At 50.2% G+C, this 16,557-nt stretch overlaps 9 protein-coding genes and 1 non-coding gene across 10 annotated transcripts; 4 read left to right on the forward strand and 6 right to left on the reverse strand.

The window, feature by feature from the left end:
- Nucleotides 1-21: 21 nt before the first annotated feature.
- HPODL_02029 (STT4 phosphatidylinositol-4-kinase that functions in the Pkc1p protein kinase pathway) lies at nucleotides 22-5,628 on the forward strand (the record flags this gene model as incomplete). The annotated part of the gene is made up of 1 exon (XM_014081638.1): nucleotides 22-5,628. One exon carries the CDS (start codon nucleotides 22-24, stop codon nucleotides 5,626-5,628), a length of 5,607 nt encoding a protein of 1,868 aa, XP_013937113.1.
- A 30-nt stretch (nucleotides 5,629-5,658) lies between these two features.
- HPODL_02030 (uncharacterized protein) lies at nucleotides 5,659-7,074 on the reverse strand (the record flags this gene model as incomplete). Its single annotated transcript, XM_014081639.1, has 1 exon — nucleotides 5,659-7,074. One exon carries the CDS (start codon nucleotides 7,072-7,074, stop codon nucleotides 5,659-5,661), a length of 1,416 nt encoding a protein of 471 aa, XP_013937114.1.
- Nucleotides 7,075-7,204: 130 nt separating this feature from the next.
- HPODL_02031 (uncharacterized protein) lies at nucleotides 7,205-8,149 on the reverse strand (the record flags this gene model as incomplete). Its single annotated transcript, XM_014081640.1, has 1 exon — nucleotides 7,205-8,149. The coding sequence occupies one exon, from the start codon at nucleotides 8,147-8,149 to the stop codon at nucleotides 7,205-7,207; it is 945 nt and encodes a 314-aa protein (XP_013937115.1).
- A 115-nt stretch (nucleotides 8,150-8,264) lies between these two features.
- On the reverse strand, nucleotides 8,265-9,599 carry HPODL_02032 (putative dihydrolipoamide succinyltransferase; the record flags this gene model as incomplete). Its single annotated transcript, XM_014081641.1, has 1 exon — nucleotides 8,265-9,599. The coding sequence occupies one exon, from the start codon at nucleotides 9,597-9,599 to the stop codon at nucleotides 8,265-8,267; it is 1,335 nt and encodes a 444-aa protein (XP_013937116.1).
- A 298-nt stretch (nucleotides 9,600-9,897) lies between these two features.
- HPODL_05390 lies at nucleotides 9,898-9,969 on the forward strand. The gene has a single exon. It is a non-coding gene; the product is annotated as a tRNA-Gln (tRNA).
- Nucleotides 9,970-10,529: 560 nt separating this feature from the next.
- HPODL_02033 (uncharacterized protein) lies at nucleotides 10,530-12,575 on the forward strand (the record flags this gene model as incomplete). Its single annotated transcript, XM_014081642.1, has 1 exon — nucleotides 10,530-12,575. One exon carries the CDS (start codon nucleotides 10,530-10,532, stop codon nucleotides 12,573-12,575), a length of 2,046 nt encoding a protein of 681 aa, XP_013937117.1.
- A 254-nt stretch (nucleotides 12,576-12,829) lies between these two features.
- Nucleotides 12,830-14,362, reverse strand: HPODL_02034 (uncharacterized protein; the record flags this gene model as incomplete). Its single annotated transcript, XM_014081643.1, has 1 exon — nucleotides 12,830-14,362. The coding sequence occupies one exon, from the start codon at nucleotides 14,360-14,362 to the stop codon at nucleotides 12,830-12,832; it is 1,533 nt and encodes a 510-aa protein (XP_013937118.1).
- A 125-nt stretch (nucleotides 14,363-14,487) lies between these two features.
- On the reverse strand, nucleotides 14,488-14,796 carry HPODL_05088 (uncharacterized protein; the record flags this gene model as incomplete). Its single annotated transcript, XM_014081644.1, has 1 exon — nucleotides 14,488-14,796. One exon carries the CDS (start codon nucleotides 14,794-14,796, stop codon nucleotides 14,488-14,490), a length of 309 nt encoding a protein of 102 aa, XP_013937119.1.
- A 20-nt stretch (nucleotides 14,797-14,816) lies between these two features.
- On the forward strand, nucleotides 14,817-15,956 carry HPODL_02035 (uncharacterized protein; the record flags this gene model as incomplete). Its single annotated transcript, XM_014081645.1, has 1 exon — nucleotides 14,817-15,956. One exon carries the CDS (start codon nucleotides 14,817-14,819, stop codon nucleotides 15,954-15,956), a length of 1,140 nt encoding a protein of 379 aa, XP_013937120.1.
- HPODL_02036 (Subunit of the GINS complex (Sld5p, Psf1p, Psf2p, Psf3p)) lies at nucleotides 15,953-16,525 on the reverse strand (the record flags this gene model as incomplete). Its single annotated transcript, XM_014081646.1, has 1 exon — nucleotides 15,953-16,525. One exon carries the CDS (start codon nucleotides 16,523-16,525, stop codon nucleotides 15,953-15,955), a length of 573 nt encoding a protein of 190 aa, XP_013937121.1.
- Nucleotides 16,526-16,557: the final 32 nt, after the last annotated feature.

Here is a 16,557-nt window from a genome sequence, read left to right on the forward strand (position 1 = left end):
CATTGATGTCTTTCTACGGGTATGACTTTTAATCGTTTTGCGACTAACAACAGTGTTTCAAAAGGCTCAATTAGAGCAAAAGCGCTGGAGAAGCTTGCCTCGCTCTCTGTGCGGGAGGTGGACGACACCAGCACGCTCGAACAGAGTGTCCCTGACACATTGAAGCGGCTGCTGGGGGCCACCAGGAGCCAGTCCGGCACGCAATTGGGCAGCAAAAATATCCGCCATTCGGAGTTTGAGGTCCTGCTGGCTCTCTGCAGAAGTTGCGAGCATATCAAGAGCAAGATTCAAGCGGAGATCCTGCTCTCTAGATTTGAGCTCTACTTAGCGGAATTGGGCACCGACAAATTCTCCTCCAAAAAAACACTTAAGACGTACTTCCCCACGCCCTGGACAAAGCTGTCGTATGAATTGGTTGTTGCAATTTCGACTTTGGGCCTAACTTTGCCAACATTGAGGCCTAAGTGTCAGGATTTGATTTTCCAGTTTATTGACAGCTTGCAGTCGGACTCGGTCGACCTGAGGACTCTATTTTGCTACGTGGGGCTTCTGCAGGGGCTGACCAAGAACATTGCGTTTGTTGGCTCCGATCTTCTGCGGCGGGTGGTGAGTGTTTTCGACGATGCGTTTTTTCCCCAAGTCGAGTCCTGTATCGGCTCGATTGACGAGCACGTTTATGTGGAGATGGTGAACAACTTTGAGGACTATGGCTTTGAGTTTTCATCGCTGTTTTTCATGTTTTTGGTGCAGAAGCTAGCGGTAGAGTTCCTCAAGTGCCAGCTGGGGTGCAAGTCTGAGAAGTCGCTGGTTTTCCACGTCTTGGCTAGCAACACCAAGGAGCTCCAGAAAAAGCTGGACACATCGCTGCTTAAGGAGCTTGCGCTGACGGCTATTGCCAACAACAAGTACGTCAACAACGGCTCAGACAGGCTGGTGACGTCGACGTTTGGCCGCAGAAACGCAGGCTACTCCATCAAGGCGTCCACGATCGAGATACTGGCGTTGGGCTCGATGCTTTCCGTAGTGGACCTGAACTTTGCCACCGCGCTGATGGACGACTATCTGGAGCAGCTGTACAAGATAGACGGTAACTGCACGAGCGAGGTGGTGGAGATGATCAACTCTGAGCTGCTCACGAGCATTTTTGCGAGCGCAGCTCTCCTTTCAGCGAAAAAAAGCTTTATTGGTCTCCGTCTCAGCAAGTGTCTTCCTACGATTTTGTCGCTGCCGGTTCTTAACAGTGAGGCCGTCAGTGAGCTCGCGCAGTCGCTGTCGTTCTGTCTGAAAAACCTGACCGAGGACGACGTTGTCTCGTGCGTGTACAGTCTCACGAACATCCTGACCGATGCAACAAAGCCCAACAGCGGCACTGTGAGCGGCACGATGGAGCTCAGACCCTCGTTTTCGCTCTCGTCGACGACCGGGCAGCCTCCATCGACGCTGACCGAGGAAGGCTCGTACTCGCTCGAGGTGCTGCCGCTCGTGTACAGAAACGTGATTGCGGCAGTTTTGGAAATCGCCAAGGCGTTCAGAGACGAATCTATCAACATCCTGGCCGTGACAATCCTTTTCCAGAAAGTGCGCAGAACGCCAACCGAGCTGAACTGTCTGCTGCTGCGCGGGCTGACGGGCTTTGTAGACGTGATGGAGGAGCGGGAATTTCTGATTTTGGTGAGACACTTTTTCGACATCTCGACCATTTCCACCAAGGACAAAGCCTCGTTCTCCCGCATCAGCTCTGTGTGGATCGAGTTTTCCGAAATTATGGCCAAAAGAGCAAACACCAGCCTGTACACTGTATATTTGCACGAGATGCTGTCGGCAATCATTTCCAAGGGCGATATTGACGACCTGGAGCACCACCGTTCGAACAACGAGGTGTCGATCTCTGCTTCTGAGATTTCTCTGTATTTGAAACCACTGGCTTATCTTCTGCCCCCCGTCGACCAGGAGCCACTCATTCCGACCGAAAAAGAGACTGTCGCGTTGTTCAAGGACATGTGGTTCAACCTGTGCATCCACGGCTACGCGCACAGTTCCGAGCTTCTGGCTGCCAACCACGACAGCCTCTTGCGTGTTGCGCACAACTCGCCGGCCCTGGCGTCGGAGTCATCGTGGAACCGCACAGAGACAACGATCGACATGAACACGGTGCTTCGCAGAGGCACCTCGAAACACACCGAGAAGCTGCACAAGGACGTGCTGAGCTCGATTATCACGTCGAAGTCGATCGACGCGAAAGTTTTCGAGACGCAGATCTCGCGGCCCAAGCTGATGTTCCTGGCCTCAAACCTGCTGCTCGAGAGTCTGCGTGCCGAGTGCGGCAACTGCTCCACGTCGCTGGAGTACCTGTCGGATCCAACCATCTCGATCTCGAATTTGCAGGACTTTTCCGGCTCTATCGCATTCTACGTCACGTCGCAGTATTTCCGCCGCGTCCAGAGAGGCGGCTCCTCGTCGTTCACCCCAGCAAAGATCACACGCCAGCTCCAGCAATTGTTCATTTTCTGCTGCCACAGAGACTTTGCTCTCCAGAACGCAGCGCTGCAGTGCACTGAGCTGCTGATTGTGCGTGCTCCTGTGCTGCTCTGCTACGAGGTATCACTCTTTTCGCTGCTCGACATTTTGAGTCTGCTCTACGAGAGTGTCATCGACGCAGACACCAACGAGTACGAGCCGCGCATCGAGTTTACCGCGCCGGTGTCCGGCGTGAAACTGCTGCTCTCTGACTCGTACAAATGGAGACACAAGACGCTTGACCTGCTGACCAGCTCGGCCCGCAAATGGATCACGCTGTGTCTGCTCAAATGTCCGCAGGATACCAAGTCGCTGCTGCAATCGTACGTCTCGAAAGTCGATGGCGCGTCCAGGAAAGGGGTCAACTACGGCGTCACGTTAGCCTTGGAAATGGCGGGCAAGGTGATGCCTGCGGACCGCGAGCTGTCGGCCGTTGACGGGCTGTCTGGCCGCCACGTCAACACCACGTCAGCGTTCCTGTCGCAAATCCCCTGGAAAGCCGGTGGCTACGACTCGCTGCTACGCCTCACCGACCACGAGGCCGCTGGTTTGCGTGCTCTACACATGCACACATTCAAGAAAATGGCCGATTTAAGAGCAGCTGTGTCTGCACACCTGCCCGTGGCTCCCAACTCGCTCAGACTCGCGCTCCAGGCGGCCGCGTCGCTGATCATCCGCTCCTCGGACGGCATGGGCGACTTGCTGCGGGAGGTGGTGGCAATTCCGTTTGCTATTTTCGACACCGACTCAATCGAGCTCGGTGTCGGTGTGTGGCTAAGCATCATGAAGGTGCGGTCGGACCTGGCCCCGGTCGTGCTCTCTGAGATATGCCAGCGTCTGGAAGAGTCCATCAAGCTGCAGAAGGGTCTTTACAGCAAACAGTTTGATATTCAGAACTCCAAGTACAACAAGATGGAGTATCTGCCAACAAGCAAGGAGCAGATAGACTACAACGGCCGCAGCGCATCAAAAAACATGAAACCACACCTGTTGCTATTTAGACTGCTAGCGTCGCATTTTGAGGCCACACGGTACCAGAGCAGCCATATTTTGAAGATGTTCACGCGGACGGTGTTAATTTCGCTACTGGGACTTTCTTTTGCCAGCACGCATCCGTTTGCTCGCACGGCGCGCTTCGAACTCATCAATTTTGCCCTGAGCGTGCTCAAGGTGCACCGTGGTCTCGGAACCAGAGACGTGGCCGGGCTCACTTCTGCGATCCTAGACGGCGCGCTCTCGTGGTTTGCTACCAAACACCGTGCTCCTTATGGGAACAACAAAATGAAGATCCGTGGCGACTTTGGCATCCTTAACATGGCTGCTAAGCTATTCATGGATACGCGGTACCCGGAAAACCCAGTGTTTGAGCGCAAACGCGTGCTTTTGCTGCTTTTCCTTGACCACGAGATCAGTTTCTTGGCTACATGGCTACATCCGCTGCACCCAGTGGATACCACGGGCTCTTACAGCAGCGTGAAGGTCACGGATCGTGTTCTGGCGGACGCGTACGCTCTGGACGGCCGTCTGGCCCTGAATTTGGTCGAGCGGTACCGGACGCTCTCGCTGGAGAGACCAATCAGACATTTGATCCAGAACGACCCGCTCAAAGCTATCGACGATCCGACTGCGCTGCGGCTGTTGCTGGGCAGCGACAACGTCAAGGTGCCGTCGCTAATGGTGCTGTCGACGGCTGCGTCGCCGTCGGACTCGATCAACCTGTTTCTGCCGCCGTTCAATAGCGACCCGATCATTTTGCAGTATACGATGCGTTCTCTTGAAAGTTTTGATGCCCACTTGACGTTTTTCTACGTGCCACAGATCGTGCAAGCGCTGCGGTTCGACATGCGGCTGGGCTATGTGCGTCGGTTCATTTTGGAGACGGCCAAGGTGTCGCAGCTGTTTGCGCACCAGATCATCTGGAACATGGCAGCAAACTCGTACAAAGATGAGGAATCGACGGTGCCGGACGACATCAAGCCCGTGCTGGACGAGATCCGGTCCACGATGGTGGCCGAGTTCACGCCGCAAGACCGGACGTACTACGAAAAGGAGTTTAAATTTTTCGAGGAGGTGACTGGCATTTCTGGCAAACTGAAGCCGTTCATCAAAAGCAGCAAGCCGGAGAAAAAAGCGCAGATCGACAAGCATATGGCGGCCATCAAGGTCGAGGAAGGCGTCTACCTGCCTAGCAACCCGCAGGGCGTGGTGGTGGACATCAACCGGCAGTCTGGAAAGCCGCTGCAGTCGCACGCCAAGGCCCCGTTCATGGCCACGTTCAAGATCCGCAAGGAGGTCAGCACCGTCGACGGCGAGAAGAAGCAGCACATCGAGGACCTCAGCGCCATTTTCAAGGTCGGCGACGACTGCAGACAGGACTTGCTTGCGCTGCAGCTGATGTCGCTGTTCCGGACGATCTGGATGGACGCCGGCCTGGACGTGTTTGTATTCCCGTATCGGGTGACCGCGACGGCGCCCGGCTGCGGCATCATCGACGTGCTGCCGAACTCGATCTCGCGTGACATGCTTGGCAGAGAGGCCGTCAACGGGCTGTATGAGTACTTTATCAGTCAGCACGGGCCAGAAACCTCGATCGAGTTTCAGAAAGCTCGCAACAACTTTGTCAAATCGCTTGCCGCGTACTCCATCATCACGTATTTGCTGGAAATCAAAGACAGACACAACGGAAACATCATGTACGACGACCAGGGCCACGTCTTGCACGTCGACTTTGGCTTCTGTTTCGACATCGTTCCCGGCGGCGTCAAGTTCGAACAGTCGCCGTTCAAGCTGACGCGCGAGATGGTGCGTGTGATGGGCGGCTCCACAGACACACAGGCGTACAAGTGGTTCGAGGAGCTGTGTGTCAAGTCGTTCTTGGTTTGTCGGCCATACATGGACGCGATCGTCAACATGGTGGTGCCGATGCTGAGCTCGGGGCTGCCGTGCTTCAAGCCTGCTACCATCAAACATTTAACGGCACGGTTCGTGCCGAAAAAAAGCGACAAGGAAGCGGCCAAGTACATCCGCGGGCTGATCAGAAAATCGTTCGAGTCGCTGGCCACCAAAGGCTACGACGAGTTCCAAAGACTCACGAACGGCATCCCGTACTGAGTCGACGTCGCTTCTCATTATTAATACATACTATACACCCCGGCCAAACTCGTAGTCGTCAACGTTGAAGGAGAACTCGGGCTCCAGGCTGCTTGCGAACTCGCCTGCCTCGTAGTAGAACGAGTCCTTGAACGGCTCCTTGAAGCTCACGTCCAGCGGTTGCCCCACGCCCATGTCCGGCGAGATCGACGGGCTTGTGTCCATGTACGGCTGGAACTGCGGCGTATCGAGGTCCTGTAGCAGCCTCTGTTCGGTCTTCTCGTCGACTTTGCGCGGACGGCCTCGTTTGGCGTCCGGCACAGCGCCTGCCACGGGCCGTTGTTTCTTCTTGAACACGCCCTTCTCGTCTGGCAGCGCGCCAATGCATATATTTCTGATCCGGTGACGCTTTAAAGCGTCCTGTCGTGGGAATTTCTTGCCGCACGGACAAACATGCTTGAATTCCTCGTGGCCCTTGTAGTGTCGTCTGAGATCGTGATTTCGCACAAACGCCTTGCCGCACTTGTCGCACATGAACGGCCGGTCAGAGAGATGCGTCTGGATGTGTGCTCTAATGTTGGAAACTCTCGTGAACAGCTTGCCGCAGTCGTTGTATATGCATTTGAACATGTCGTTTTCGTCGGGCCCGACAAAATGCACGTCGAGCGCACCACGCTCGAGCGTCGAGGTGATGGTTGGTTTTTTCTTTTTCGTTGGAGACCTGCGCTGTTCCTGGATAATCTGTTCGGAAACGGAGTCTTTTTTAGTGATGAGCGTCGGTGTCCAGCTGAAATGCGCGGGCTGTTTCTGTGGCGTCGGTGTCTTAATGTCCACAAAGGTGTGTTTTACCTTGATCGGCGTAAACTGAGTATTTGCAGACTTGCTTTCCTTTGGATCTTGTAGCTGTCTCAGAGTCATGAGTTCTTGGGCAGAATAGCTGCTAGTGGCACGTAGCGGCGTGTACCCAGAGACAGAACCTGCCGTGTCCTGTGGTTTGATTGGGGTTTCCTGCCTGCTTTCCGGCTTTGGAGGGGGGAACTTGTAGCCGTCGTGCTGACCAGTCACAAAGTAATCTGGTGCAGGTTTGGGTGCTGTCTGCGAAGAAACGCTGTTTGTAATGTATGTGCTATCAATGTATCGTTCTATTGGCTGGTACAACGGTTTTTTATTCTTAATGTCCACCACGGGGAGCCCAGGGATAGCCAGCTGTGTATCGTCGCCAGAGCCCACGTAGCCAAAAATGCCGGAGCCACTGGTCTGTCTCGAGTGTTTCTTCTCAAACTTGGTCTGCTGCTGGCTGTATCCTTCGGAAATGCCAAGGTCATATAGAATTGAGTCGAGGTCTTCATTTTCTCCGTACACTTCAGGATCGAAGCCAAAATTGTCATCTGGAAGAGGAATCGTCTTGAAGTTGGCCGGCAACCCCTGCTGCGAGTCCACAAACGGGTTGTTCATCTGCCAGGCCATTGCTCTAGAATCACAGGTGAAAAGCAACTGATTAAACTTATCCGGGACATGAAATATTATCTTAATGAGTTTCCGCTTTAGGAATGAGGTAAACACCGGGTTGCAATTTTTTTAGGGCTGTGCTCCAGGATCAGAGATCTTCCCACAGCTCGCCCTTGTCCAGCGAACAAACGAGTCGCGAACTTTCAAACTGCAGTTCCTGAAGCTCCTCGTGCGTCAGTTCCACCTTGACATCGCTAATTAGATCCAGACCCAATCGATCGGGGAACGTTTTTAGCAGCTCCTTCTTAGGCTTGAGTAGCACGTTGTTCATATAGCTCAGCTCGTACATGCCAAAAGGAAAGTTGTTGGTCGGCGGCTGCTGTAATGCGTTCATCCCAAGGGACACGTGCAAACTGTCAAGTTTCCGCATTGGCGATCCGGGCAGCTCGCCGTTCACGTAGCCAATGTCGTCCTGGGAAAACCTAATGTCGCAGAATGTGTCGCAGATTGGCTCGATCAGCTTCACTGTGGGCTCGTCAAGCGAAAGCGCCAGAAAAAACCGCTGGTAGTCGATTCTGGTAAACATTTTCACCTTGCCGTCCAAGTTGATGGGCAGACAAGAGAATTTACCCGAGTCTCTGAGCTCTTTGCTTCTTCTTTGATATTCGCGTTTGTAGTGGATGATCGACGCGTCAGATTCGTACATCACAATCGGCGAGATCGAGACATGGACGTGGTATGTCGACAGGTCGCTGTACAGAAAGTCGTTGAAAAATAGATTCGGCCACTTAGTTTTGAGGTTCAGCATCTGGGGTTCTATAAGTCTGTTTCGCAGCACTTTTTCGTCTTGGCCTCTGACCAAGCCGCCGTACGGTAGTTCGTAGGGATATATTGGTTGCTGCTCAACATCAAACGGAATGGCGACGTCGTCAAAGTAGCCCTTTCGCAGATCGCTGATCCGGGCTCGCAGGGCATTGTTGAGGTCCACTAGGTGTCTGTGCAGTATTACTCGTTGCCGCTCTAGCGGTTTCAAAGAAAGCAGAACGCTTGCATAATGCTTGGCGTGTTTTATGGTGTCGCTAGCAACGAGCATGAACAATGATATATTATATTTATTTTATTTTAATTTTTACAAAGGATAAACCATCTTTCAACAGTCAGTTGACACTTGAGCTGCAAGTGCGTAGAATAATTTAGTATTTATAAACTCACACCAAGAGCATTTTTCTTGGGTCCTCGATCAACTCTTTCACGGTCTTGAGGAAAGTGACAGCTTCTCTACCGTCCAACATACGGTGATCGTACGTCAGAGCAAGGTACATCATTGGACGAATCTCGACCTTGCCGTTGACGGCAACAGGACGCTCCTTGATTCCGTGAAGACCCAGAACGGCGGTCTGTGGCATGTTGATGATAGGAGTACCGTACAGAGAGCCAAAGACACCTCCGTTGGAAATAGTGAACGTTCCACCTGCCATGTCCTCCAAAGTCAGCTTTCCGTCTCTGGCACGGACACCGAGGTTGGCAATGGCCTCCTCGATCTCCAAAACAGACAGACTCTCGGCATTTCTCACGATTGGAGTCACCAGACCCTTAGGAGTGGCAACAGCAATGGAAATATCAACGTAATCTCTAAAGACCATGGTGTCGTTGTTCTCAATAGCAGCGTTAACGGCTGGAATTGACTTCATGGCCAGAGTGCTGGCCTTCGAGAATGCTCCCATGAATCCAAATTTGATACCAGTCTTCTTGAGAATCTCGTCCTTGTACAATTTTCTCATTTCCATCAAAGCAGACATGTCGACCTCGTTGAATGTGGTCAACGAAGCGGCAGTGTTCTGCGACTCCTTCAGTCTTTCGGCAATTCTCAGTCTCATTCTATTCATCTTGACTCTCTCCTCGGTTCTGGAGAACTTGCCAACAGACTGAGTCTTTTCTGGGGCAGCGGCCTTAGGGGTCTCCTTCTTTGGCTCTTCCTTCTTTGGAGCCTCCTTTTTGACCTCCTTCTTAGATTCCTCCTTAGGTGCCTCCTTTTTTGACTCCTCTTTCTTTGGCTCTTCCTTCTTTGGCTCCTCTTTCTTTGGCTCTGCCTTCTCGGCGTCAGCTGGGACTTCACCAGGCTCTATTTTCAGCAAATCCTGGCCAACCTCGACAGTGTCGTCAACATTCACCAGCAATTCGGTAACTTTTCCCGAGATAGGAGCGTTGACTTCCACATCGATCTTATCTGTCTCGATGGTTGCGATCAGCTCGTCTTGCTTGACATAATCTCCCACCTCCTTAGCAAATGAAGCCAAAGTACCTTCGGTGATACTCTCGGCCATTTCAGGGACTTTCACAACCTGGGAGTTGTGTCTCACAAAAAGCATCGACGTTCTCAAATTTTGAGATCTAAGTGTCAAATTAGGAGCAATAGGGGTTGGTCTAATGGTAGTTTTGAGTCCACGGGCAAAAGCTGCTGACAGACTGGACTTTCTTAACACAGCCTGGCTACATCTAGCCAAACAGAGAACATTGTTTGCACGTCTCGCAACTCCCAACATGTTAAAATATCTAAGAAAAAACAAGGTGGGTATAAATTTCTTTATATACATGTAGCGGCATAAAACTCCGGGAAGATGGGGAATTTAGAATTTCGACTAAATTCCCCGGAAAGCCAACAAAGCAGATCTTTAGCGGATGGCCACGTATAAGGGGGGTAGAGTGTTTGATCCCGGGTGCCTTACAAATTATAGGGTCCTCATTGGTTTGCGGAAATTCCGAGCCCGGCACCCTTAATCGTCGCGTCAATAGACGTCAAATAGAGACAGCATGAGACGGCCCCAACTTTGGGGTGAATTAGGTTGTATAGTGTAGTGGTTATCACTTTCGGTTTTGATCCGAACAACCCCGGTTCGAATCCGGGTACGACCTCATTTTTTTTTCTCTCCTCCCAGCCAAGATCTCTGTCCCTGCTAAAATTTATAAAAAGATTTTTTTTGATTGTGCTGCCAATTGTTCAACGTGGTTAAAATTAGGGACTTTTTAATGTCATATTTTTTTCTTGTTTTGTTTCTCTACTCATCACTACTTTGGTTGTATTCTGATAATTTTAATTCTATGCTTGGGCATCGTATTTCTCCTACGTCTCACCATACTAGACCTCATAGCATATACCAATGTGTGATAAAGAACTAGAGCTTGGGAACAAAGATTTTCCTCCCTCTGTGGAGAAGGACAAACGACATCAAGATGAAATAAAAAGCTCAAACATGGCCGGCCGTAAAGCAGCAAAGTCTCTCAGACTGTTTCGTGGGTCGGAATCGTCTGACAGTTTGCCAAAAATGCACAAAGAATCAAAGATTGCCTCCTCTCTTGACGGTGATCCCCATATAGATAGGAGTGAACCTCAAAGCTCCACTCGCCACAATTCATTCACCATCACATCAGTGGATCTGGAGCGACACAATTTGCATCCTTCCTTCTACCCTAGCATGCCTCCCTTGGAGCCCGTGTCGTCGGCAACTTATATTCCTCATACACCTGTGGATTCGCAATACAGGGCTGTTCCTGAACATCTTACTGCCGCCGCTGAATTTGACCATGAAGTGGACAACCCCGAAATACTTAGCGAAATCGAAGAAATAGAAGAGGCCATTGAGAAGGAAAGCCGCGATGTGCATAGTACGGACACCTCAAGATCAGCATCGCCATTTTCCGACTCGACAGACCACACACAGAATAAATATGAGCAACTCTCGGGGGGAAAGTTTCCATTGGCTGTGGAGTTGCAGCCTTTCAAGAATAAGGTGGGAGGCCATACGGCAATCTTCAAGTTCAGCCACAGAGCTGTTTGCAAGGCGCTGGTCAACAGGGAAAATACCTGGTACGAGAACATCGAACTTGCACACCCTGAACTGTTGAAATTCATGCCTCGGTATATTGGGGTTTTGAATGTGCGATACAGCAGTTTGGCGGATGACGCTTATGAAACCGCATCTTACGATAACGATCATTCATTGGAAACCAGTCACAAGGCAGACGAACTTCCTCCTGAAGTGGTTCTAGACGACAATAAACACATATTCCCGGAGTCGTTTTGGAACCATTACTCCACCAACTCGCCATTTCAGGACGATTCCAAACCCAACTCTTTGAGTGACTCTGGTAGCTTTTCGGCATCTCCACAAACTGGAGTCGGTAAAGGGACGCATGATGTCTGGGGAGCTACTAAAGTCAACACTAAACTACAGGAACTGGTTTTGACAGAGGTGTTTGCACCCATTAAAGAGTACACTAGAAGAGCACAAAGCAAAACAGCTCACGCAGGACACCACAAAAGCTGTAGCTTCACAGGGGCTCGTGCTACAAGATCTCATAGACATTCTACCAGCGGGACAGGAAGTTCATTCAAAAAAGGGTTACCTGCGCCATTTGAGGAAGGTGTTTCCAGTGCTCAGACTTTCCCTCAGCTGACGGCTAGGAAGGACCATTTAGGTGGGCACTCAAATTCCTTACTTGACCTCAAAAAGCTAGCGCATGCTGATGGATGTAATTTCCCAGATAGAGAGACTCTAATAAACAAGATCAAGACACTGCCGCACAAGGATGATGGAGGGGGGATATTTGATATGGAGAAAGACACGACAAGCGAGCATGCGATCATTGACGATGAGGAAGAGAGTTTGTCTTCTCCACCGTTGCTGAACTCACCTTCTTTCTTTTCCAAACGCAAACATACCCGGCTCGAACGTTTCATTCTTCTCGAAGATTTGACCTCTGGTATGAAACACCCATGCGTTTTGGATTTGAAGATGGGAACTCGTCAGTACGGTGTAGAGGCTACAGAAAAGAAGAGGTGCTCGCAGCGGAGAAAATGCCAACAGACAACTTCTCGTCGTCTTGGAACAAGAATTTGTGGAATGCAAGTTTGGGATCTAAAGCGGAATTGTTTCATTAACAGGGATAAATACTTTGGACGCAAGCTCAACGTTGGGTATGAATTTGTGAGATCGCTTGCTAGGTTCCTTTATGATGGCCTTTCTATTTTCTCGGTGGTGAAGCATTTGCCGAATTTGATTGAGAATTTGAATGAGCTGCAAAAGATTTTCAAGGAGTTGCCTGGCTACAGGCTTTATGGTTCATCGATATTGTTGATGTATGATTCCGATGCTGACCACGCTAAATCACAGTCGACGTTGATTGTTCGTCTTATTGATTTCGCTCAATGTGTCATTGCAAACGAGCCTCTTCCTCCAAACACCACTTATCCTCCAGCGCATATTGACTCACCGGATCTGGGATATTTGAGAGGTCTCCAGTCTTTGATTTTCTACTTCAAACTAATGTTTCGGGAGTTTACGGGACTACAGTACACCAACTACGACGAGTCTCTTGTGGTAATGAAGAAACTCCAGTTCTCCGTTCTTTCTCGCGGTTGCGAATGGCTCGACAACTTCGAAAACGAGCAACCATGTCCATTTGATTTTGGCCAAGTTCCGCAATACTCTGGTTCCATCTTTGACAATGCATCGGAATAGGCCATTTGTATATTAATGTGTACTAATAATCATTTAGCTAAGGCTCAATGTATGGACAGTTGTAGAGTCGAAAGGCCAATGGAAATGACGCACGACTGAACTTAAAATGTCCACCTTCGTTCTCCCAGTTCTACTGAGACCAATTAGAAGTAGAGCTTCACAATGGTCAATGTTAGCTGGTTTAGCGTAAAGAAAAAATCCAGAAGAAAATATTAATTTATACCAAAAGGGTCGTGCCCGAAACAAATAAAACACTAGGTGCTGGCGTTGGAAGCTGAAGAGTTCTCTGCCTTGGTTTCTCTCGAAACAGTCTTGGCAACAGGAAGCAATGGAGCCTTTTTACTTCTCAATTTCTTCCACGCAAAGACAAGAGCTCCCAAAATCAGGAAGACACCAATGGTGACTCCAGCTCCAATTCCTCCAGCTCCAGCGTTGGTCAGCTTATTAAGATGGTAGGAGCCGTCGGCAACTTTCTCCAGGTCAATGCCCTTATCCTCTGCCTCGGAAGCCTGTTCGTAGGTAGAAGAATATCTGGTGCACTGAGAGGAGGTGCTTGAGCATTTTCCACACCAGTCCTCGAGATTGGTAATAGAAACTGCTTCTGTTTTTGCAACGAAGTCGTCCCAGGAGAGCACAGTGGAGTTTAATCCGAAAAGCGGGTAAGCAACAAGCTCATCGTCGTCATCAGTACCGTTCTTGAAGGAAAATTGCACAAAGTAGTTGTCGGACGTGTCTTTCAACAGGTCCCACACCAAAGTAGCTCCGTAGCCAGGCATACCGGTGAAATTATCAGAGATCTGGTTCAGCTCCAAAAGACCGAAAATCTGGTACATCGTGTTGAACGAGCCAGTAAAGTAGTTGATGTAAGGTGAACCTTTCTCCTTGGTGGCATTCAAATAAGTGAGAGATGCTCCCAGCAGTGATTGTCCTCCAATAGTGAAGTTATTCAGTTTGTTGGAAGCATCGTACGAAATACCCCATTGAGCAGCGTCTGCAAGAGTGGCGATTTGGTAACGAAGCGAAGAGTTCCACTTGGTGGCCCAGTCCTCGTCGTGGATGCTTTCGACGAAAACGAAGTCGTTAATGTTCATTGCGTTACCGAAATTGAGCTTAGACTTAGGGAATTTGGTCGATGGAAGAAGGTCAGCCAGTGACTGGTAGAAATCAAATGTGGACGAATTGAGCGCCTTGAACGCTTCTGTATCATACCAGGCGTCAATGGCAGCATCAGAAGAAGGACAATTTTCGTCTCCCTTAATCCAGAAATAATCGTCAGACGTTTCCGACTGCACGTCCATAAAGACGTACTGGTATCCACCCAAAGGAGCCTCAACAGAGGTGCCGTTGCTCAATTCGGAGTCCTGGGTATCGGCAAGAGTCTCGTTCGTGTTGACGGCAGTGGAAGGAGGGTACAGGCCTTGCAAGAAGGACATTTGGGAGTACTCGATGACTGTCGAAGCTGGACATTGAGCATAAGTGTCTCCGTAGACAAAGTAGCCCTGTGGGTCTAGCCCATTAATAACAAAGTCCGAATTCACAGAATTCCCGTCTTCGTCCAAACCAAAGTATCTCTCTCTATAGAAAGTACCCGACTCGACCTGTTCAACGGCTCCCAGAGTGGTGAGGTAGTTTGCAGGTTTGGCGACTCTATCATTGTGGCGACCAAAGATGAAGGTGCCCACACACGAGTATTTTCCATCAAGGGACTGAGAGTCCACAGCCAGAGCGATTGGCAGCAACGAAAGAAGTAAAAACATTACAAAGTTGGGGATACTAAGGATCTGCATGCAATTTATTTCGGCTTTTAAATTTTTTTTCTTAGATAAGAACGCGGCAGCGGATAATATTTTGCGCTTGGAGTCACAATGATTCTAACCTGTATTTGGAAATGACTAGATAGTAATACATGTTTTTACTGCTTTTGGGTACTTTGCACTTGTTTAACGGCACACTGTCTTAGGGACTCCAATTGGTCCAAGCATTTGGCTGAGTCTCCTCCGCGCAGACACGCTTCGTATTGGGATATCGCAGAAGAGCAATTCTGCTGAATTTTTTGAAAGGACGGCACGTCGTTCCTGACGCACTGTTGCAGCGCCAGTTGCATCGGAACGCAATCGATCGGCTTCTTATCTGGTGACTGGACACATTTGTGGTAGTTGACAAACTGTTCTGGACAGTACTTGGCAACGTCTTGGAGGATGATCTCGTCTAGAAAGGACATGAGGACAAAAGTGAAAAAATATGGAAAATAATATTATTTCGAGGAAATTGGATTTTGACACTCTGGTGGTGAAATACCCGCAATTGGGCCCGTATTTCAAGGGGACAAAGTACGATTTCCGCAACAATGACGCGGTGATTGCGATCACCGAGGTTTTGTTGAGAGAATGGGGTTTGAAGGTACACATACACAGCGACAGATTATGTCCACGATTATTCAATCGTCTCGACTACCTCGAATTCATGCGCAGATTGCTGGGTTCCTGGACAAACCATGTGGGGCTCGACGTTGGGACCGGCCATCTGGCGATCTATGCGCTGCTGGGAGCCAAACTGTTCGATCTGCAGTTTGTAGGCACAGATATCGACGAGGAGTCGTTGGAGCTGGCTCGGGCCATTGTTGAGCAGAATCACTTGCAGGAGAAAATCCAGCTGGTGCTAACTAGACCGCAGGAGCCGCTGTTCAGCCGTTTCGTTGAGTTGCTGGGCTCTCGAAACGGGTTCGTCGTGTGCAACCCGCCTTTTTATTCTTCTTTTGACGAGATGGAAAGAAGAGCAGAAATAAAGTCCGGCCCCCGATTCCCCACAGCCGCAGCTAACGAGCTCGTTGTCGAGGGTGGGGAGGTAGCATTTGTGCATCGGATGATTATGGAGAGCGAGGCCGTGAAAAGTTCTTCTATTCGCTGGTTTTCCAGTCTCATTGGAAAATATGACTCGCTCAAGCCCCTGATCTCGCTTCTGCGCGCCCGCAAAATCGACAATTATGGCGTGCATGAGTTCCGCAGCAGCCAGGCATTGGCGGGAACACGACGATGGATTCTGTTCTGGTCTTTCCAGCCAGAGCGGCCTGATGCAGACCTGTTCAACAGTGTCGTGCATCAGAAAACGCGTCGCGAGCTCCAGTGCACTCCCGAGAAGCTGCTCGAGCGGATCGATGGGCTGGAAAATGTGGAGCAGACCAGAGAATCCGGCTCAGTCGTTTTAGAGCTGCCGGGCGATGTGTGGTCGCGAGCGTACCGGCGTCAAAAACGATTCCTGCCAGATCGGGCTCAGGTAGTGTTGCTGCTCGAAAACCCAATCAAGCTCATCTGGAAGAGCGGTCATAACTACCAGCTTTTCGAAAGCTTCTATAACTGGTGTAAGAAAATAGAGCAGTCCTAGAGTTTTTTGAGATACCCCTGCTGGATGAGTCTCTCGACGTCTGCCTGGCGAACGAAAAATTGCGAGTCCTTAGTGAGGTTGAAAACTCCGTATTCAGTCTGGATCTCACCGGCGTCTTTCAACACTCTCACATCGATGAACACGTCTTCCGGTGGCTCCAGTGTCCCTCCAAGGTCGACTTTCTCCAAGGGCCCTTTGAACTCGCTCACCAGGTCGTTATATTTTTTCAGGTACTCCTGCTCTTGCGGCGAGAGGTTGTCCATCTGTTCCTTTGAAATCTCGTTATTGGCCCACACCAATTCATCCAGGCGCTCTGCTCGCAAGCGCTGGTATGCTAGAAGACACCGTTTGTTGCGCCGCATGCACAGATGGCAGACAAACAGCTGTGCTTGGTTGACGCGATCGTCGTCCTGGCTTGCGTGTTCTGTCAGCACGTCGGCCTCTTTCTGCAAATCCCGTATCTCCCGTACTATAGCTCTCACCAGGGTATCCTGGTAGAGCGGCAATTTATCCAGCGACTGAGTCCGTTTGGCCTCCAGTGCCAATTTATGTGCGAGATCTCCATACATGGGAAATTAATTTAAGAAAAATAATTTAGATC

This window comes from Ogataea parapolymorpha, chromosome I (assembly GCF_000187245.1).
Source record: "Ogataea parapolymorpha DL-1 chromosome I, whole genome shotgun sequence".
NCBI classification, from domain to species: Eukaryota; Fungi; Ascomycota; class Pichiomycetes; order Pichiales; family Pichiaceae; genus Ogataea; species Ogataea parapolymorpha.